Consider the following 23,618-nt stretch of genomic DNA (forward strand, 5'->3'; position numbering starts at 1 on the left):
AAATGAAGGAAACGATGTAAATAGGAGAATGAGATGAAACAAATGAAAACTGGACCAAGAAATTAAATATAACAGTGGTTCCTTTAATAGGCACCCGTAACATGGATTTATGCATTTATTTCAAAAAATAAAGTAGGGAATAATCTGGGGGTGGCTCAGTTTATCTCTGTTGACGTGGAGTTCTGTAGTTATCCGAACTGCAGCACTACCAGACAGCAAAGTCTAAATACTTATGTGTAAGGATCACAATTTTCCAACCATGCAAGAGACTTTGGGTAAAAGCTATCAATGTGTTCTCTGATTAAGATGTCTTACTTTACTGTTAACTGAAAACCATACTATTCAAGAAATTTGTCAAATGATCTAACCCAGGGATCTCAAAGTCCCTCCTTGAGGGCCGCAGTCCAGTCGGGTTTTCAGGATTTCCCCATTGAAAGCAGTGCATGCAAATAGAGCTCATGCATAGTCATTGGGGAAATCCTGAAAACCCGACTGGACTGCGGCCCTCAAGGAGGGACTTTGAGACCCCTGGTCTAACCAAACCGTATCGACCCTTCCCAGATCCCGACGCATGCTATAGCTATCAACCTTGTAATCTCCCTGTGAAAGGCCAGGCTAATTTCTTGTTGAAAAACCGCCTAGAACTGAAAGGTATTGGCGGGATGGAAGACATCAATGGAATGGAATGTTATTAGTAATTAGGTCTCATTGCACGAAAAGGGACCTATGCTTAAACAGTACGAGCGACTAGTAAACTAGCCCAACCTCTTTGTCTAAGTGCAGTCAGGTTGTCAATGGTTATATGTACTACATGAGTAAATCAGTACGAGCATTAAAGCTCTAAACCACTTTGGCAGTTTTGTAACAAGGGGGGGGTTTGATTTGCAGAGTGATTTAACTGGTTGGCAACAACCGCTGACCAGTTAAATTGCACGTAACTGGCTATCTGCAAATATTCAATGGGTGATAACTGGTTATCTCTACTGACCATTCGTAGTTAGCGCATGTTGTATCTACTTCCTCACTTGCAACAATAATAATAATAATTTTATTCTTATATACCGCCAATGTAGCCTTCCTCTATAATATATTGTAACTTTTCCCCTTATTGTAACAGTGTAGTCTTCCTCTACAACAGGGGTGTCAAAATCCCTCCTCGAGGGCCCCAATCCAGTCGGGTTTTCAGGATTTCCCCAATGAATATGCATGAGATCTATTAGCATACCATGAAAGCAGTGCATGCAAATAGATCTCATGCGTATTCATTGGGGAAATCCTGAAAACCCGACTGGATTGCGGCCCTCAAGGAGGGACTTTGATACCCCTGCTCTACAAGATGATGTAACCTTTAACATCTGGAGCTGGAAGGTCCCAATCGCCCATCCCCCACCCCACTTTCCACCCCCATCACCCCCCCCCCCCCACCATCTCTTTCAAGAATTACTAGACACCATTTTCTGGAAAATATAGGGCGCATCCCTGTTTATTGGAATAAACAACAAATAACAAGCCATAAAATATTATAACATCCGAGCTACCATGTAAACAATCTTTATACACTAAATCCCTAATTCCTTGCCATCCTCAGCTAGGGCCTGGGGGTGGTATGACCTTCATGCCCCTTAGAATACTATTCTCTGACGCTCGCTCCCCCCGAGCTCACGTCCTCATACGGCTCATCGCCAGATGAGCCCACTCCCCCCCCCCCCAAAACGCTTGGTAGCTTGGGACATTGCTGCTGCGACATCCTTAAAGCCCAGCGCCAACTGCACCACCCACGGAAGGGAGGGAGGGAAAAGCTGCCCTCAGGAGCCACGAACCCCTGACCCCGGAAGGTCCCGGCTTTTATATCCCCCTCTCTCGAACCTTCCTTGTCCCGACCAGTCAGAAGTTCCGACAGGTCGGGATAGGAAGAAACTCACCCCTTGCCTTTTCCCTACCTGCCAGCCTATACCTGACGGGCGATAACTGGGTCCTCCAGCCCAGTATGAAATTTCGCCCGTGGAGACGAACTCTCGGGCTTACACTTCCCTTGATGCTGTAAGGGCTTCCGATCTTGTAAATTGCCTTGAACCTGTTCTGGATAAGTGCAATTAAGAAATCCTGATTAGATTAAATTACCAGGAGCTTGCGATCTCTGAAGCACTCAAGGGCAGGTCACACTTCGGACCCAATTTTAAAAGCTAACTGCACATCAATTGGACCTTGTAAATAGTTGTCCTATATTTATGTACTAGCTGAGGACTGGTTAGCGCTGAAAATTGGCTTAGCCAGCTATCGGCTGGCAGCCAAGAATGAAACTGGATATTCAATGCTGCTTCCCTGGTCTGGCATTGAACAGCGGGTTCAGCCCCAGCGGCAGGCAGCGCAGTTAAAGCCCTCCACCAGCTGAAAACTTTGTTTAAATACTTGGGGTCAGGTATACCAAAGGGTTTTTATCCATTTTAGGGGTAATTCTATAACTTGGTAACTACCTGTAAAGTACAAGCTATTTAATTTGCACCTGTATTTACAAAATAATGGTTAGGTGAAACTTTAGTATTTATACATGTATGGGCACACATTTATTTAAAACAATTTTATTCCAACAATTCCAAGTGGATGCCTTATGTGCCAGTGAATCGCAAACTGTGTGCCACGGCAAGATTCTAGATGTGCCGCCGGGAACTCTCTCCTCCTCTCCGCCCCTCCCCACGTGAACCTCGTCTTATTTTCCTTGCACTCGGGGCCATGTCTGGAGGGGGCCTCCGAACGTGCACGGATGTCGACGAGATGACATCGTGCACATGCGCGCGTGCCAGCCTGCTCGTGCTCGGAGGCCCTCCAGATATGGCCCCAAGCTCGAGGAAAACGAGATGAGGTTCGTGGGGGGGAGGGGGGGAGCGGGGCAGGGGTTTGGATGTGCCACAGAAAAACATTTGCTCTGTTAGTGTGCCGGAGCAAAAAAAAAAAAAAAAAAGTTTGTGGGACACTGCTATATGCTATTATTCTAATGATTTCTTTGCACAATCATCATGTAACTGCCAGTGTGTACTTTGTAGAACGACGCGTAACGTGTGCATATGGAAACTTGGTTGGTACACAGTCTCTATCTCTTTAAAACAAAGCTAGTAAATCATTTCCATGTCTAAAGTTATAATCTGACCTGAAAATAGTGTGATAGATTATGGATGGCAACAGTACGCAGTTTTAGAATTGTATTTATTATATTTAAAACTGTTAAAATAATTTGACGACTGTTTTCACTGAAATGTACAGAGAATTTTCTAAGGAACGAGAGAAGGCCAAGGCCAGAGGAGACTTTCAGAAGCTGCGTGAAAAGCAACAGCTTGAGGAGGATTTGAAGGGCTATTTGGACTGGATCACCCAGGCTGAAGACATTGACCCTGACAATGAGGACGACGGAAATGAAGATGGTCGACGCAATAGTATGTTTCTCAGTACCATTTCTAATAAACAACTAGAGCAAAAGCTAATAATCGAGTCGGTTAAGGATTAGCAGGTGTCGAATGCCTTGAGTGCATTGATTTGGGTATTGATTTGGGATATTTTATATTATTCATGAACCAGTACAAGAATGGTCAAATAACGCTTTTTTTTTTTTTTAATGAAAAAGTCAATTCATAGGAACTGAGACAGATGAAGTATTTCCAGTACCTATGTAATGGTTCGATGTGTCCCCTTTACAAATCAATTCTTGACTGGGATAAACAGCCGTACGTTTTGAAACCCTGTGGGAAAAGTTGAAGAACCTTAATATTTCTGAAGTTCGGTGGGACATGGGAGGAGAACACACACCAGAAATGTCCATGAACTCCAAGCTATGAGGAGCTTCCTCATTTGGGAGTTCCCTTTGGATTCTTCATGGACTGGAATTAATGGAAAGCTCTAATGTGTGGTCTTGGAAACATGAGACAGGCCTTTTGTAATTATTCAACATGAAAAAGAAAAATCTTTGACGAAGGCTTTGTCGCACCAAGAGCAGCCTACAGAAAGGAGTCTGAAGAATTGCTTGTGGTATATTCATACGAAGCACTAATGTTGTTGTCTTTAGTTCTTCACTAGCAGGCATGTAATGAATGATTAATTCATGCCAGAGGTTTATGAATGTGAATTTCATGTGTCCGTCCCTAAGCCATCAATCTGATTCTGTCTCATCCTACCCCCGTGATTTTCTCCATCGAGGTTCCCTTATCCTTTCTCAGCCTTAGCTTCGTTCCCCTCCATTTAACTTCCCTTTTACTTTCTTAGTCTAAGCCAGGGGTCTCAAAGTCCCTCCTTGAGGGCCGCAATCCATGCTTTCAATGCATATTCATTGGGGAAGTCCTGAAAACCCGAGTGGAATGCGGCCCTCAAGGAGGGACTTTGAGATCCCTGGTGTAAGCCGACCCATCCTTCCATGTCTCTCTCTGATCTGATCCCATTCAACCTCCCCCTCCTCCCAACAGTCTTCTCTACAGTATACATTTGTGACAGGCACAGAACTCAAAATTGAAAATAAAGGTTTGGAAATTTTTAAAACTCTTTCCGTCTCTGCAAATCTTAAACTATTTTTTTAATTCTAAAGATATTTTCAGTGCAGAGCATCTAGGACAGGGCTGCCCAAGTCCGGTCCTCGAGATCTACTGGCAGGCCAGGTTTTCAGGATATGCAAATCTCTCTCATGCATGTTCATTGTGGAGATCCTGAAAACCTGGCCTGCCAGTAGATCTCGAGGACCGGACTTGGGCAGCCCTGATCTAGGATATCCTCCTAGGATTTCACCTTGTGATTATCTTACCGTCTTGCTGTGCACAGCTTATACACAGCGCCTGATTCAAACCTTTCATCTGCTTGTGTGCTTCTTATGGAAGAAAGGTTTTGCATATTCCATCAGCCCAAGCAGATCATTGTGGGGGATGCTACATGTAATATGTTAGATTGAATTTGCTCCTTGGTGATGGATTATGTTAATCAGCCTTTGAGTTCTTTTTTTTTGCTAGTGAAAAACTGAGGCATGAGCCTCTCCAAAGCGAAGAGCTTTCCACCTTAGTAGTGCTGCTGTTAAATTTCATGTTATCACTTTTGTTTGCCATTGTTCGCATTTTAATCCATGCATGGGGGGCCTTCGTTACCTTCTCCTGACTTACTGCTGCCATCTGCTGGCTAAATGGTGGCCCGACGTGCATTTCACATCGGAAGGGGTTACGCTAGAAGACTTGCTGGGAGAGAAAAAGAAAAGCTTGTTTAGCTGCTTTAAGCGTTCCAAAAAGCACGGTAAAGTTTGTTCTGCTTTGCAGTGAAATTTCCTTTTTCTACAGCTGAGCCTCCTTATGCTGCTGTGTACAAGAGTTTTTAACCAGTTCTTCATGGTTTGAAGTGACAGCATGACGTGCTTAATAGATTATTTACTACAATAAGGGGGGTAATTTTATAATGCACTTTCCACCTGTAAAGGAAGTTTTATACACAGAAAAATGACTATTATAAAACTGTGCAGAGAACAGATGCGTGAAAGGTAGTTGCACTGAAAGATAGCACTTAAATTAAGACAAGCTCCATGTAGGGATTCCTGAGGGATCTACAGTATGTAGTTTGGGTGGAGCAGGGGAGGAGCCTCCCTGTACACAGAATATGTACATGCACAGTGGCATAGCGAGGGTGAGTGGTGACCGGGGCAGTGGCACCCCTCCTCCACCCTCTTCTCCACCCCTCCTTGCCCCCCCCTGTCGTGATAACTGCTCACACTGGGAAAATTAAAAAGGTACAAGGGAAGGGAAAGGAAGGGGAGAGTCAGGAAGGAGAGGTGCCCCCACCAAGACAGTGCCCAGGGTGGGCTGCCCCCCCCTTACAAAGCCACTGCACATGCATGTACATATCTACAGCTGCCTTAGAGCCAGACCCAGCCCAGAGTGCCACAACTCCTTGAGCTAACTTTTGTGAAAGCAAAGAAACAATCCTCTCACCTCTGTGAAGGCTGACCCAGTGAGGAGGCTTTTGGAACCCTTAAGCTTCATCTGGCTCACGCCTTAAGCTGTTTTCCTGGTGCAGATATGAATTTGGCAATAGCATTAATGCACCAGTGAATTATTTCTAGGACTCTTATTATTTTTCTTTTTTGCAAAGACATATAGGAGTTCTTTTACTAAGCTGCAGTAAGCGCTAATGCATGCTTACCTCAACTTAGACAGTTAACCGTGGGATGTGCTGAGGTGTCTTGTGGTAAATTTGGCAATTTGTGCATGCACGCTAAAACAAATTCATTTTTTTTTCCGGGATGAGGTCATGTTTCAGGGTGGAGAGTGGGTGTGACGGCGTAAATCAGTTAGTGCACTGGGCATTGATGTACATTTAACTAATTAGCGCAGAATTAGCATGTAAGCCCACAAAATAGGTGGTAGTAAGGGCTCACACGGTAATATTTTTAATAGCCCTGCTAATTGTGCAATTAACACATGGACATTCATTTCGGAAATAGGAAAATCACCCTATTTCCGGCCGTGGCACAAGTAGCCTTGACATGTGAGAAAAACCTATTGAAAGGGTTGTTATACTGTATGGGGTATACTCAAAATGGCCACTTAGAAAAACCCAAAGAGCTACCAACACATAATAGATTTCTTCATTAATCTCTGGAACAGAGTCTGAAGAAGTTCAAATGCATCAGGTTCCTCATAGGTCCATTCTTCTTCAGTAATGCTTTAAAAATCTTTCTTTCACTCACAGCAAGATCACATAAGGCTATTTTAAAGAGTTTTCAACAGAGCTTCTCTGCATTGACCAGGGAGAATAGGCATAAAATTGGTGCTTTTTAAAAAATATATATTTTTAGGCACTCTGTTATGAAATTACCACCCATGTGCATGGTTCGGATGATGTGGTGCTGTGCTGCTTTCTTGATTTTTTTTTTTTTATGCGTGTGTGATCAGATTTTATTGCAGAATTGGACCTTTATGTGAGTGTATCTCATAGGCTCATTATTATTTTGGGGTTTAGCTCATTCTTTACTTCTATATTTTGAAATGTGATTAGAATAATGGTAGGTAATTTGGGCTCAATTCCTCCTCCTCCTATTGACTTTCAAGCAGGAGAGTCATTGCTCTTGCGTGTGATCTGTTATAAAGCACCTTTGATTAAGATGCTCTCTATATGCGGAAATAGCAACATGTACACTTCGTCCTGATTCCATAACTTTCACACCCAAGTTTATGCTTAGCACCCAAAGTAACCTAATAGCATAATTAGCTGCTGATTGATATTAATGACCAACTTTTGGCTATAATTTGACTTAATTGGTGCAAATTGACACTGATTAGCAGTTACACATGTAACTGCCATGAGATGGTATGCTAGAAATTGCAAAATCCAATAGAAGAGAGCAGAACGAGCCTGGTCTTCAAAACCTACTTTAATAGCACATGCATAGAAAAGTCAATCAGTCATAAAAACTTCTGGCAAGTCATGGACGCGACACACAATGTTTTTCAGCTAAAACGCCTGCATCAGGAGTCCCTGATGGTAACAAACCAAATTTGGGAGCCAATTTTGTAACTATAAGTGTGTGGAAGGAACAAGAAAATGAGATTGGGAGCTCACTGGGACAGATAGGGAAAATGCTTGAAGTACCTGTATGTACACCGCTTTGATTGTGGTTCTAAAACGATAAAAAAACAATATTTTATTTTTGGTACTTATTTGTAGTATACAAGTCCCGTTCCTTTTTTCCGCCTTACACACAAGGAGGGGCATTTTCAAAAGGATTTCTAAGTCCAACTTTGAATGTTTCCCAGAAGACATCCAAAAGTCACGGTGTCCATTTTTGAAATCGCTAGAGGTCCAGTTTTTGTTTATTTATTTATTTAATAATTTTTTTAAAAAATTACCTATTTAGCCCTTTTGGCCGCCAGGACGTTCAATCTTGGAACTTCTAACTTTGTTTGCCATTTTTGACCACAAAAACATCGAAGTTCAAAACATCCAAATCCAGACCATTTGGATATGGAAGGGGCCAGCATTGTAATGGATTGGCCACACCTATGACAACAGAGCACTGCTGTGAACTTCACATAAAGTGTGGCAAAAGTACATCTCACCATAATTTCTGATGAGCCCTCCAAAGCTCCCTCAAAACAGGCTATACCCACCTATATGGCTGTAAGTGGCACTTAAATGACAGTATAGTAGGGTTTGGGTGGATTTTGGTGGCCTCACATTTTCCACCATAAATGTAGTGGTTAGAGTGGCTTAAGGGCCTATGTTCACTAGACCACCCACCAGGCTACTTAAGACACATGACTGCTGCTCTACTAGGCTTTCCCATACCAGGTACTGCTGTTTCATTAAGATCTTTGTCGGGGGGGGGGTCAGTGACCACGGGGGGAATGTGGGGCAGTTACTACTTAATCCCTCCAGTGATCATCTGCAAACACAATATTTTCTTGGTCCCTAATGCTGTTGTTTCATACAGTAATTCTGCAGCATCATCGCCTATTAACCCTACTCCCATCTCTCTTCTCTTTTCTGTCAATGGTGTTTCAGCTGATGTAGACACTTCTTCACATTGTTCAGTTCTGTAGAAAACCATACGGTCTTCTGGGATCTTTCAACATCAGCATGTCTTAAAGGAACAAGCTCATTCACCGTCTTTTCTAAAGATGGAAGGATTTGATCAACACTTTCCTATAGCAACAAAGTTGAGTCAAGTACTACAGATCCCTTCCCTCCACTCAATATTCTAATTTGAAATCTGGATACCCCCATTTCTCTCTAACAACTTTACCCTGTGATTGTGATAGGGCATAAATAGAAAAAAAGTTTAAAAGGTAATAGTCCAACCAAAGACAGAACATTGGTTAAGATACTAATTGATTCTACTTAGCTTCTCCCCCCCAAAAAAAATGTAGAGAATGAGTAGGGAAGGACAACATCTGTGTTAAATCCAAGAGATGCATATGCTCTAAAAAATTTTTACCATGGTATCATTATCTGTTCATAAGTTGAAATCTAGCAGTACAGGTAGTTTTCCTAACAACAAACTCATAAGATGTTCAGTAATAAAAATTAAAGAATCTGAGGTCTTACCAAGTAAGGTTACCATATTTGTGAAGACAAAAAAGAGGACACACTACTCCAACCAGAGCCCCGCTCACACTCCACCCATTTCCTTGGTCTTCTTTTCCATCCATCCTTTTAGTGCTTCTCTCTTTCTCCAACCCTCCTCCCCCATGGGTGCCTCTCTCTCTCTCTCTCTCTCTCTCTCTCTCTCTCCTTCCAACCCCCTCTCCTGTGGGTGCTTCTTTCTTTCTTTCTCACTGCAAATCCTGCCTATACGGTAGGGATCTCAAAGTCCCTACTTGAGGGCCACAATCCAGTTGGGTTTTCAGGATTTCCCCAATTAATATACAGAAAAAACTATTTACATTGTCCAATTTGATACGGATAAGAGGTCAAAGGGGGACAAGTTCAGGACTAATATCAGGAAGTTCTGCTTCACTCAGAGAGTGGTTGACACCTGGAATGCTCTCCCAGAGGAGGTTATTGCGGAATCGACCGTCCTAGGATTCAAAAGCAAACTAGATGCACATCTCCTTACGAGAGGCATAGAAGGATATGGGTGACTAAAAATTACGCTAGGTGTACACCTGGCAGGGCCTCCATGTGTGCGGATCGCCGGACTAGATGGACCGAAAGTCCGATCCGGAGAAGGCGCTTCTTATGTTCTTATGAAAGCAGTGCATGCACAACAGATCTCATGCATATTCATTGGGGAAATCCTGAAAACCCGACTGGATTGCAGCCCTCAAGGAGGGACTTTTAGACCCCCCCTGCTATATGGGAATGGGAAGTCGCTATAGAGAGGCAGCTTCCAGGGCTGGCCAACGGCAGCAGGCCTACCTTGTTGGTGCTTCTGCCTGCCCGAAGATTCAATTACAGTGGCTGGGGCAGGAGAGGAGGTAGGTGGGGGAGTCGGGAGAGCTGGCTAAACCCGGACGGACTTCCCTATTTTTTTTTTTTTTTTACAGTTCTTGAAAAAGAGAAGATGTCCGGGCTTGGTAAAACAGATTAAAAAAAAAAAAAAAAACCGCAACAAAATTGCAGAACTCAGACTGTAATCCCTCACAATCTCCCTTCCCAATTAGGTCCCTTCATTGAACTATAAAATTAGAAATATGTAAACTTCCCCTCCTCTCTTTAGTCTAGGTAAAGAGGCACATTTATAACCATTTGGACACAGCTCCCTGGTAATTACTACTTCTGCTTCAGAGAGCCAAGTTTTCAGTTATGAATAGGAAATCAAGATGTTCTTGTAGTACTAGGTCATAAATTATGCACGACTTATTCGTTATACTGTAGATCTGGCATTAACCAGCCCTATCTTTAAATTATCCACCTTTGAATTGCTTACATGATCCCTGTTGAATGGGACCAAAACTTGGCATTACGTTCTCTCTCTGCATTAAACTAAACCTTAAGTTTATATACCGCATCCTCTCCATAGAGATGGAGCTTGGCACGGTTTACAGGAACTTTAATATAAGGAAGGAAAAACATAATAAGAGTTCGTGATTGTGAAGAGGGTAGTGAGATTTACATTTTTGAGAATAGCCAAGTTTTCAGATGTTGTTGGAATAATCGGGAGGAGCCCTTATTCCGCAACAGGGCAGGAAGGTTATTCCAAAGCTCAGTGATTTTGAAGAAAAGAAATTTCCCTACTTTTCCAGCATAGATAACGTCTTTTAGCGAGGGGAAAGATAGTTTAAGTTTTTGGATGGATCTGGTAGTGTCGGGTCTCGTAGAATTCCAAGATAGTGGAATTAGAGGAGAAAGAATACCATGCAAGATCTTGAATGTTAGGTAGGCACACTTAAAGTGAACCCTAGAAATTATTGGAAGCCAGTGAAGTTTTGACAGAAGCGGGGAAACATGATCAAATTTACTTTTTGCGAAGATCAGCCTAGCCGCAGTATTCTGGATCTGCTGAAGTCTTTGGTTAGACTTAGATAGATGGAGTTGCAGTTGTCCAGCCTGGAAAGCAAGGACAGCAAAATGTTGTTGGAAGCAGGATCTCACTTTTCTCAACATGTGGAGACTAAAAAAAACATTTTTTTTTACTAGAGTGTTGAGATGGTTGTTAAATGAAAGTATAGAGTCAATAATGACGCCCAAAACTTTGCTTGAGAATTCAATCTGCAGTGTAGGACCGGAAGGTCATGAAATGAGTGTGGGTAGCTGATCTAATTTTGGGCCAAGCATTCTTGGAGAGTCCAAAAATTAGAAGCTGGCTACCTTTGGCCAGCTACCATCTCAATCTTATCATTAATTATATCTTGCTCAGGCACTCGCACAGCCACATCCCAAGAGACAACACAAGAAATACATTTCCCCCATCCCCTACCTGCACCACACACACACACACACATCACTACCACCAATCACGGTCTGTGGTTTTGTCCCATATTTTGCATATATTAATGAGGTTAGCAATACAGTATATTGTAACTGAATGGAAGAATAGTTCTAAAGCAGTGGTCTCAAACTCGCGGCCCGCCAGGTACTATTTTGAGGCCCTCAGTATGTTTATCATAATCACAAAAGTAAAATAAAACTGTTTCTTGATCATATGTCTCTTTAGCTATAAATGACAATATTATTATTAAGAGTTAGCCAAAAGGAAGCATTTATAAACTATAAAGAGTTTTACCTCATGCAAAATTGTCATTTCTTTAATAAGACATTAACTATTTTTTTCTGAGGCCCTCCAAGTACCTACAAATCCAAAATGTGGCCCTGCAAAGGGTTTGAGTTTGAGACCACTAGCTAAACTGTAACCATGACAGCCTGTTTGCCTTTGGGAAGCAGAGCTGAGATTGTGATGTCATAATGCCTCATTCCACCAATAAGAGCCAGCCTCATCAGTGATGTCACAATGGCTTGATTGTCCTCTTCTCCCCTCTGCCCTCCAACCCAGCCAGCAGATTAACTGTTCCCCTTAACTCAGTGGTCTCAAACTCACAGCCCTCGGTATGTTTATCATAATCACAAAAGTAAAATAAAACTGTTTCTTGATCATATGTCTCTTTAGCTATAAATGACAATATTATTATTAAGACTTAGCCAAAAGGAAAGATTTATAAACTCCAAAAGTTTTACCTCATGCAAAATTGTCATTTCTTTAATAAGACATTAACTATTTTTTTCTGAGGCCCTCCAAGTCCAAAATGTGGCCCTGCAAAGGGTTGGAGTTTGAGACAACTGCTCTACGATATCTGAATATGTTTAGTACGGAAGTATGAGAAAGTAGCTGCTGTAAAAAAAAAAAAAAGGTGTTGCTTACTTTACTTTAAAAGGGTTGATTTATGAGTATGTTGGAGACTTGGCTTTATGGGTGGTATGTTGGGTTGGGAAATGCAGTAGCATAGTAAGGGGGGGGGCGGGAGGGCGGTCCGTCCTGGGTGCCATGTTGGTGAGGGTGCCAGCACCTCTCCTCCTCTCCTCGTGCATGCCCCCTTCCCTTGCCCTGTACCTCTAGTTCTTCACCACCGCAAGCAACAACATCAACGTGCTCCTTGCGACGGCGTCGCCTCTCCCACTGACATCACTTCCGGGGGCCGGGCATAGGAAGTGACATCAGAGGGAGAGCCGGCGGGGTCATGAACACATTGAAGTTCTTGTTGCTCATGGCGGTGAACAACTAGAGGTTATGGGGGAAGGGAACGGGGTGCGTTGCGGAGGGGATTGGGGAAGGAGCAGGGGGGCCAATGCGGGGGAGGGGTGCCTCCTTCCCGGGTGCCTCTCACCCTCGCTACCCCACTGGGGGGGGATGTTCATGGAAATGCTATTTATTACACTAAGGTTCCTTTTTTTGAAGGTGCGCTAGGGTTTTTAGCGCACGCACAAAATTACCGCGTGCTATAGTGTGCGGTAACCGAAAATCTACCACCTCCTAAAAAGGAGGAGGTAGTGGCTAGCGCGCTTTGGAATTTAACACGCGCTACGCCTTTGTAAAAGGAGCCCTAAAACTAATAAAAATGTTGAACTAGCATCTATTTTTTTCAGCACTGAATTTTGAGCACCCTACCGGTCTGTAATACAAGGAACCAATGTGCATAGTTGAAGAATATAAATATCTGAAAAAATGTCAAAATGCTGAATAAAAATAAAGTTAAACCCCCCCCCCCCAAAACCTGACCACTACTTATGAGCCCGAGGTAAGACCCAGCAGTGCTGCAGGAGTGAGGTGTTGAACTGGTTTCATGGCTTCCTTATGTCCCATACCTATTAAGTACGTTTCAATTATGATCTCTCCGATACCTGGAGCAATCCATCCGGTGTGCCACAAAGGGTCACCGCTATCCTCATTGCTTTTCAATGTCTACATGTCCTCACTGGGCGTGCAATTAACCCAGCTGGGGATAAAATTATTCAGTTACGCAGATGACTTTATGATCATCATCCCATTTGCTAACTCTATCTCGGAAACTCTTCCCAAGGCATCAGAAGCTAAAAATTTGATGGAGCATTGGAAAGACTACAAGCTCAAACTTAATTCAGAGAAGACAAAATTTTTCATTGCTTCGCCACATCCGCTTGACACCAAAACACCACTATGCATCAATAAACTTAGTTACCCTATTCAGTCCACCATGAAGATACTGAGTGTAACCCTGGATCAATTGCTTAACCATGAAAGACCAGGTGGACTCCTTAATCAGAAAGGTTTTTTTTCACTCTCTGGAAACTTAAATCCATTAAATCATATTTTGATACCTCAGCATTCAGAATCCTGGAACAATCCCTCGTACTGAGTCAACTTGATTACTGTAACATCGCCTATTTAGCAATCTCCCAAAAGAATATGCAACGTTTGCAATTAATGCAAAATGCAGCGGTCAGACTAATCTTCGGGCTAAAGAAATTTGATAACGTGGCACCTTACTATCGGCAGTTACAATGGCTACCGATGGAAGCATGCATAAAGTTTAAGTTTGCCTGCCTCTGCTTTAAAGTACTATACGGACTAGCCCCTAAATACATATCTGACCTTTTCTCCTTCTCAGCCAACAGACACAAGACACATTTGAACTTCGTTTCCCCCCCCCCCCCCCCCAGTTAGAGGATGTAAACTAAAAAAACATCATGAACACCTTCTCTCACATCAGTCAGCATTATGGGGTAAAGATCTAGAACAATTGCTTTCGCCCACTACTTATGAGGAATTCAGGAAGAGCCTAAAAACACATCTGTTCCTGAAGTATCTAGACAGCTGACCCACACATCTCTCTCCTCATTAACGGTTCTCTTGACCTATCAACCACTTGCTTTCACCTCTTTTAAGTTCAATCAATTTGTACCTTCTTTTATTCTTTTGTAAACCGCATAGAACTTCACGGTACTGCAATACATAAACTGTTATTAATATTATTACTTTTAAATTTTTTTTAAAACTGAATTGGGGCTTGGAGATGAGTTAAATAAAGCAATGCCTGCCAGTACTTGCTGGCCATGATTGTAGTTATAAACAAACCAAAACTGCAGATATGTACAACGGTGTAGGCAAAATTTATTGTGACAACCAAATTATGTCTAAAAACCTTTTTACCAAACAGGGGACCCAACACGGTCCGTGTTTTGGACAACCTTCATCAGGGGTCCATGGTAGAAAAGGGAAGAAAAATGTCACCAAAAAAAATATATATATATAGTAGAAAAAATGGATTATATAAATCGCCAAGGGTCACTGGATATCGTAAAATCTCACTATAGCGAGATTTTACGATATCCAGTGACCCTTGGCGTTTTTTCTACTATATTTATATTTTGGTTTGTTTGTTCCTGGTTGGTTTTTTTTACTGCAGACAAAGTTGGAACTCCCTTCTCCCTTTGGTTTTGTTGCTTCATGATTGTAGTTATAACTTGCAGTGCAGGAACAGCAAAAACATTCAGATTTACCAATTTTACCAATTACGGTAGCAGACCTCGAGAACTCTATGCAAATGCATTACAAGCAGCTCATTAGTATTTAAATGAGCATTCTTTGCAATTATCAAAAGGGAAATTTAGTGGCAGGTCTGAAGCTGCCGGTAGCTGTTTGTGCAAACAACACATGCACGACGTCTGTGCCCATAACCAGCCTTAAGGCAGCCGACCGGAAGCATGACGCGGCTCTTTTTTTGGCGGTGTTTCTTTTTCTCGGAAAAAAAGAAAAAAAATGAAAACTTTGGGGCAAGTCCACTTAGTTCCTTCCAATCTTTTCGTAAATCCTTGAAAACGTTTCCATTTGCTAAACATTCTGGCAATTAATTTCTTCATATTTTAGCATTTTAAAAAAAATAATTTATTGTTAACTGTATCGAGCTTTCCATGGTTGAAGACCTGGTATATAAGGCTAAGTTTTAGTTTAGTTTAGAAACGGAGCTTTGTTGAACTGGAGGACTTTGTTAGTTTACCACGAGCAAAAGAATAATTTTTACTATTGTTGTACCTGAAGTTGAAACGGCTGCCTGTTTAAAGAGAGCAAGATGAGCTACAAAGATAAGTGCTCGATTTAACTCTCTTCTCAAAGTCACTTTCCTCTTATTGCGGGAAATAGCGGGACACAGTACATACATTTCAATTTGTAACAATATTTAGGGGTCCTTTTATCAAGCCGTGCTGTCGGACATTTCATCATACGCTAACCCCTGAGGCCAGTTAAAAAACTAACGCCTGCTCAATGCAGGCGTTAGCGGCTAGTGCGGCAGGTGGTTTAACGCGCGGTATTACGCACGTTAAACCCCTACCGTGGCTTGATAAAAGGACCCCTTAATTTATTTACATTAAGGGCACGTTTGATGTAAGCACACTAGGTGTGTCCCATGATGGTGTGCGTCACAGAGGAAAATTAGCTCGGGGGAGAATTTATATTATAAGCACAGAGCTTCCACCTTCCAGCTAACAAACAAAACCCCCAAATTGGAGCAACGATCAGAAGCTGCAATTAGCTAAGCCACACTGCTGGCAGGAGCTGCAATCAGTTGAGCCGGAAGAACTCATTGGAACTGCAGTCAGCTGAGCTAGCAGGAGGAGAGTGGAGCCGTGATCATCTGATCACAGCTGCAGTGAGGCCTGCTGGCTCAGCTGATCACAGCTGCAGTGAGGCCTGCTGGCTCAGCTGATCACAGCTGCAGTGAGGCCTGCTGGCTCAGCTGATCACAGCTGCCGTGAGGCCTGCTGGCTCAGCTGATCACAGCTGCAGTGAGGCCTGCTGGCTCAGCTGATCACAGCTGCAGTGAGGCCTGCTGGCTCAGCTGATCACAGCTGCAGTGAGGCCTGCTGGCTCAGCTGATCACAGCTGCAGTGAGGCCTGCTGGCTCAGCTGATTACAGCTCCGCTGAGTCCTGCTGGCAGAAGGAAGGAGAGGTGGCAGCAGGCAAAGGGCACTGCAGAGAAGCCTGAGCTGACAGCCTAGGAATGGGTACCGCTGGGCTATCTCAGAGGAGCTGTACCTACTGTTTAGCTCTTCCCATTGGACGCCACGCACAGATCCTCCCTTCTTTGCATGCATAAGATTTGCATGCTATTTATGCTGATCGTGACCTGCTAAAGAAAATCACTCTCTACCTGGTATCTTTTACTGGGAATGATGCAGTGACGAATTTTCCCTGTCCCTGCAGGATCTCTCTATCCCCACGAGCTCTGTCCCTGTCCCATTTCTGCAAGCTCCGTCCTCATCTGCAGAAGCCTCAAACAAATAGATGCTGTAATTGAGCAGCTCCCCACTGGGGAGGGATTTAAGCATAAGTGTTTGAGGCTTGTGCGGTTAAGGCAGAGCTTGCAGGAACGGGGCAGGGACAGAACTGATGAGGATGGAGAGATCCCGCAGGACGAGGAAAAATTTTCCCCTTGTCAATCTCTAGGCATCGGGGCCAAAGTAGGGACATAAAGTACGAGCACTTTATATGGGTAAGTGTACTATTCTGTAAGGGTGCACATAAGCGGCATGGCATATAAATGAAAGGGTACATGCATGTGGGTGGTCAATGGCAGGGCTCCCCCTTATGCATGTCACTTTCAGAATACTGGAAGTTAAACAAGTCCCTATGCCCAGTCATGTAGTAAGGGGGGGGGGAGCGGTCCGCCCCAGGCGCGGTCTTCATAAGGGCGTGAAACCCCTCCTCTTCTCTGCCCCCCCATCTCCTCTCCTTGATGCGTGTGCACTCCCTTACTTTCCCTGTACCTTTTTTTTTTACTTTCCTGGCGTACGGTTGCTGCCCGCATCGGCATCAGCACTCTCTCTGACATCACTTCCGGGACCCACATCTAGGAAGTGACATCAAAGAGCGAGCCGACACAGACGTGGGCATGCTGCTCATGTCGAAGAAGTTAAAAAGGTACGGGGAAAGGAGGCCGGGCGCATGGCAAGAGGGCAGAAAAGAGGGTGGGGGAAGGGTGCCACCCACCCTTACCACACCACTGCCTGTTCTTGCTCTATGGCTGGGGTAACTGAGGGCATATAAATGTTTGGGCACCATGGATCCACTAGAGGTAGGTCTTGTTAGACAAATCTGATCAATTTCTTTGACTGCGTGACCAGAGAATTGGGTAGAGGAAGTGTGCTAGATGTGGTGTATTTAGATTTTAGCAAAGCCTTTGACAGTGTTCCACACAGACGTCTAATAAATAAACTGAGTGCCCTCGGGATGGGCCCCAAAGTGACGGGCTTGGTCAAGAACTGGTTGAGTGGAAGACAACAGAGGGTAGTGATCAATGGAGATCGCTCTGAGGAAAGGGAGGTTACCAGTGGTGTGCCTCAAGGTTCTGCTCTTGGGCCTGTTCTTTTTAACATTTTTTATAAATGATATTGCTAAAGGGTTGTCGGGTAAGACTTGCCTCTTTGCGGATGATACCGAAATCTGCAATAGAGTAGACACGCCGGATGGTGTGAATAACATGAAGAAAGACCTGGTGAAGCTTGAAGAATGGTATGAAATTTGGCAGCTAAAATTTAATGCTAAGAAATGCAAGGTCATGCATTTGGGCTGCAAAAACCAGAGGGAACGGTACAGTTTAGGGGGTGAAGAACTTATATGCACGACAGAGGAGCGGGACTTGGGTGTGATTGTATGTGATGATCTTAAGGTAGACAAACAGGTTGAAAAGGTGACGGCAAAAGCTAGAAGGATGCTAGGAAAAAGGAGGTTTTGATGTGTCTGTATAAGACTCTGGTGAGACCTCGTTTAGAATATTGTGTACAATTCTGGAGGCCGCACCTTCAAAAAGATATAAAAATGATGAAGTCGGTCCAGAGGAAGGCTACTAAAATGGTGTGTGGTCTTCGTTATGAGGCGTATGTGGACAGACTTAAAGATCTCAATCTGTATACTTTGGAGGAAAGGCGGGAGAGGGGAGATATGATAGAGACGTTTAAATACCTACGTAATATAAATGTGCATGAGTCAAATCCGGAGTAATCTGAGGAAATACTTTTTTACGGAAAGGTTGGTAAATGCATGGAACAGTCTTCCAGAAGAGGTGGTGGAAACAGAGACCGTGTCTGAATTCAAGAGGGCCTGGGATAGGCAGGTAGGATCTCTCGAAGAGATAATGGTTACTGTGGATGGGCAGACTACATGGGCCATTTGGCCTTTATTTGCCATCATGTTTCTATGTTTCTAATATCAGCTTACATTAATATTCTCAGTGTGCAGCACTGAGCCACTTAAAGAATCGCCCCCATAGACTTTAACATTCCTTGCAAAATGGAATTACTGAAACAAGTGGGCTTCTTAGCTATGTGGATGAAGTTACTTCTGCTGGCTGACAAGTACTGTGTGCAGTATTAATAATAATAGCTTTATTTATATCCAGTCATACCTTTTGAGTTCAAGATGGTGTACAAGAGGTTCTGTAAGCCCAGCAAGATTACATCAGTTAGAATTTGGAAGAGGTAGAAGACATTCTTGGGAAACTTCACGTTGAAGTGTACGGGTTCTGAACAACACGATGCCTTCAAACTTGGCAAGCCACGAGAAAAGAGCCATCTTCAGAGTGCAATATTAGAATTAAAGCTCACCATGAGAGAAGAGTGTGGTACAATGAACGGTTAGAGCTACAGAATCAGCATCCTGAGGTTGCGAGTTCAAATCCTGTGTTGCTCCTTGTGACCCCCGGGCAAGTTACTTCGTCCTCCGTTGCCCCAGGGACGTTAGATAAGATTGTGAGCCCACCAGGACAGTGCGTGAGTACCAGATTGTTAACCACTTAATACACTTTGTCCAAGCAGTATATCAAATCCTAATCCCCTTTCTGTTGGGGGGGAGGGGAGGGAAAGACAGTTTTTACCATGGAGGGCAAGGTTTGGTGGGTCAGGTTATATTTCTCTTGCTATTCTTGCCTTATTTGGAATGGTACGTTTGTTTTAAAATATTTTTAAACGTACCCATTTCTCTATTTTTGTTTGTAGCAAATATACTAATTCCATAAACTTACAGGGTGAGCCACTTTTAACTTGGCTGTTGCAACTTCAACAATGATTCCTCTGCGCTTAAGTGCATAGCATAGCATAAATTCCAAAACATGTGAATGCGATTACGGAAGAGCTTCACATTACCAAGGGGAAACACAGTTTCTTGAGCTCCAGGTTACACCACCCTTTTAATTCTGGCCACTAATTCGAGGAGCAGTTGAGCTCAGACCCACCCAGCCGTGGCATCGCACTGCCCTCTCCTCCTCCCAACTCCGCGGCCTTCTGGCATCTGCTCTCCTATCTCCGAACCCTGCCCCTCCCTGGTGGACCTTACTGGCATTCCTAGTGCCAGCAGTGATTCATTTTTGTCGTCAGCACCGCCCCCCTCCACCCCCCACCAAGCTTTCCTCTGCCACATTCCGCTGGACAGGAAACAGGACGCAACAGTGAGGATGGGACATGACAGAGGGAAGCCTGGGGACTGGCACTGGCAGCAAAAATGAATCACTGCTGGTGTCGGGATTGCCTAAAAGATACCGTACATCTGGGAGGAACTGCCGAGAGGCCATGTTCAGGGAGGAGAGATGCTGGATGTAGGGGAGGTGTAAAACCTGTCCATCCAAATTGTGGGCCCATCCAGAATACTGGGTCTGGCTATGCCACTGCCCCACTTAGGCTAGTGTTCATACTTATCTTTATAAAATCGGGCCTAAGAGGACACCTTCTTACCCTTTCAAACGAGGCTCCCTGTTGTAAAATTACCCTCGATGTGTTAAGCAATCTGAAGCTGTACCTGAATTAATAGAATTTTCTGCGTGAATTATACAGAAGAGAACTCAGAACATCTGTAGTAATGACACAAGCCCTGACTCTATAAAGTTTGCCGAAAGTTAAGTGCCCAGATCAACACACCTAGCCGATGCAGACATTTGAGTAATAGGCTTAATTGGAACTGATAATTGACATTAATTGGAGTTAATTGAAAAGCGCACAACTTGCCAGGCGCGATTCCATATAAGGTAGGTGCCTAGTGCAAAGCACATAGTTGATAGTGGATGTGGTTAGGGGGTAAATCTCGGGTGTATTTTTGAGTTAGAAGCCATTGGGTGCTTAACGTAGGACACTTAATGCCGCTTAGGTGGCGCTAAGCGTGATTCTATACACGGCACCCTGACTTTTATAGAATCATGTTTGGCGCTTCACAAGTTGGCGCTGATTTTCTAGGTGCCATATATCAAATCAGGGCCACACCGCATCGTAGCAGTGGCGTGGTAAGGAGGAGGGGGCAGACAGCCCTGGGTGCCCCCTCGATGGGGCTGCTGGCACCTCTCCGTCGCGCCCCACCATGCCGCGCTCGCGCCATCCCTCCCCTCCATGCCGTTACCTCTGTAGATCTTCGCCAGCATGAGCAACTTCTCCCGCCCGCTGCTCGAGCTGGCCTGGTTCCCCTCTGAATGACTTCTGGGTCATGGGGCCAGGAAGTGATGTCAGAGGGAAACCCAACGCTGGCGCGAGTAGCGTTCTGGAGAAGCGACTCATGCTGGCGAAGGTTTACAGAGGTATGTGGGGGGGAAGGGAGTGTGTAAGTGTGGAGAGGGGGTGGAAAGGAGCAGGGGGGGGGCACCTCCACCACTTCATCATAGTGCTTTCTGGTGATAGGTATGAATTTTCAGTGCTGCAAATATTTCTTGAAATTGTGCCGATGCGAAAGAAACATTCCGTTATTTCAGTAGAGCAGGGAAGCATCTGTGGTTGCTTAATGTCAGCTTCTTTATCTAAGATGTGTCTTACTGTTCAACAGCAAGCCTTCCCACTAGTGAAACCGAATCTGTGAACACGGAGACCATGGGAGGAGAGATAGAAAGCTACGGATGCTGTGGTAGTGTCTGGTAAGTCTGGAGTCTCCGTGGCTCAGACGTCTATAAAATGTACACATACAGTGTACATTTGGGTGGGGGGGAGTTTGAGTGTTTTGTTTTTTTTAGGGAGTAGGATGAAGATACACTTCCCCCTCCCCATTCGCGGTTTCCACACTCGCGGTTTTACTAATTCGCAATATTTTTTTGGGGGGGGGTGGGGAGAACCCCATAATTTATCACATTCCCGCCTCTCTCCCGCCTTCCTCCCGGCATCCTGGCCTTACCTGGTGGTCTAGCAGGCTTTCGGGGCAGGAGCGATCTTCCTACGCTCCTGCCCTGTGTAGATCGCCAATAGGAAATGGCTGCCGTGAGCTCCCGCCGTAGTCTCGAGAGCCTGCTAGACCACCAGGTAATGCCGGGGGGAAGGCGGGAGGGAGGCGGGGGTGGGTCAGAGCCAGACGAGAAGATATTCTCGGTTTTTCTCCATTCGCGGTCCAGCTCTGCCCCTATCCCCCACGAATACTGAGGGAGAAGTGGCTTGACTGTTTCTTGATATTTATTCAAAACAAGTGGGAGCCAACCTCAAGAAATGCTCACGGCACAATCTACCAACTACTGTAACACGCTCGTTTATTCGCAAGCTGAAAGTGACGGAGCTTAAAAGCAGCTTGCCGGGAACAGCTATTACAGTAAAAGCAAGATATTAAGATATCCTGTATAAATTTAGGCTGCCTGTGGCTGATTTATGCACATTGATAACTTGCGGCCCTTTTACTGAGTTGCATTAAACACAGTGCAGTAGACGCTAGCAGTGGCGTAGCGAGGGTGAGAGGCACCTAGGGGCGTTGGTGCCCTCGTCTCCACCCCTCCGCTCCGTCACCGATACCCCCTGCCACACGCACGCACCCTTCTCTTCCCTTCCCCCGTGAGCAACAAGAACGTCAGCATCATCCTTGTGACCCTGTTGTCTCTCCTGCTGAAGCCACTTCCTGTGCACAGCACCCGGAAGTGATGTCAGTGGGAGAGGCAATGGCAGTTGCGAGGAGCGTATTAAAGTTGTTGCGAGCGGTGAAGGGAAGGGGGGCACGTGTGGCGAGGAGTAGGAAGAGACACGGTGGAAACATGGCGCCTGGGGTGGACCACTCCCCCGCCCAATCCCTTACTACGCCACCAGACGCTAGCCTTATATGGAAGGCTGATTCCTAGTACTACGTGCAAGACTTAAGAGAGTTGGATAGAGTGGGAGTAGATGGGGCCCACTCCCATTTCTTCCCACTGGACCACAAGTCTCGGGGACAGGTAGATGGTTCAGGGGGTTTCGTGGAATGAGAAAAAGGTTGGGTTGGGGACAGGAGTGAGGGGCGGTAATTTATGAGAGGGATTTTGGTGGAATCAGGGAATAGGAGAGGAGAGATCAGAGTGGGAGGGGTGAGGAACAGGTGTTAATACAGGTATGCTAATAGCGCCTGGCATCTTGTTCCTTGGGTCTGCAGTGCCCATGTGATAACTGTTTTCCCTGTGTGATAAATGCAGGACACACCCACTTATCGCACATTAATTTTTGCTGTTGACATAGAAGGGCATTTTCAATAGGATATCTAAAGTCTGAGTTTGGATGTTATGGGATAAAAACATCCAAAAATCCAATAGAGAAAAAATGACCACTCCGGATGACTCTCCTCCTCGCCGGTGTGTCGCGGCACACCTGAAATCTCAGGAGGCACACAGTTTGCGAAACACTGTATTAGAGTAATAATGTCCAGTATTTTGGCATTTTTTTGCTTACAATGTCACCTATTTACTAAGAATGGAAACAGCAAACTGTTTAATGATGCTTAATTTTTTTGTGTTGTTTGTTTGTCTTTTCAGTCAACTTCTGTCAAAGTCTAAACTCAGGTCAGTACAGTCGTCTTTTTTATTTTTTCTATTTTTCTGAATCCAGTATCAGTTTTGAGCACATCAGTTGCAGCATAATCAGTATTACATTTGTGTTTAATCTGATTTGAAGTGTAGATGATACCAAACAGAAATGTGTTTCTTTTGAAAAATAATCTGCGTAGTATTGTTGTGAATTGTTCTAATTTAGCCCCCCCCCCCCCTTTTACGAAGCCGTGTTAGACCTTTTTTTTTTTTTATCGCCGTCCGCAGTGGTGTTAGTTCCGACGCTCATAGGAATTCGAAGAGCATCCGAGCTTTTATCGTCACAGCCGGCAATAAAAAAAGCCTAACGCGGCTTCATAAAAGGAGGGGTTAATCACTAGAAGAATGATTTTGCAGTGCATCTAAATACTGAGCAAGTTTTGATTTATTTGGTAAAACAAATCTATATGAGTGGG

General features: G+C 44.3%; 1 protein-coding gene across 1 annotated transcript in view; it reads left to right on the forward strand.

Moving 5' to 3' along the window:
- The window catches only part of CACNA1D (calcium voltage-gated channel subunit alpha1 D), a 330,148-nt gene that overhangs the window by 141,431 nt on the left and 165,099 nt on the right, over positions 1–23,618 (forward strand). Inside the window, exons 8-10 of the mRNA XM_033925872.1 lie at positions 3,259–3,428; positions 21,225–21,312; positions 23,152–23,178. Coding sequence (XP_033781763.1) covers positions 3,259–3,428; positions 21,225–21,312; positions 23,152–23,178 — 285 coding nt within the window. The remainder of the gene's footprint in view (positions 1–3,258; positions 3,429–21,224; positions 21,313–23,151; positions 23,179–23,618) is intronic.

The sequence above is a fragment of the Geotrypetes seraphini genome, chromosome 17 (assembly GCF_902459505.1).
Source record: "Geotrypetes seraphini chromosome 17, aGeoSer1.1, whole genome shotgun sequence".
In the NCBI taxonomy this organism is placed as follows: Eukaryota; Metazoa; Chordata; class Amphibia; order Gymnophiona; family Dermophiidae; genus Geotrypetes; species Geotrypetes seraphini.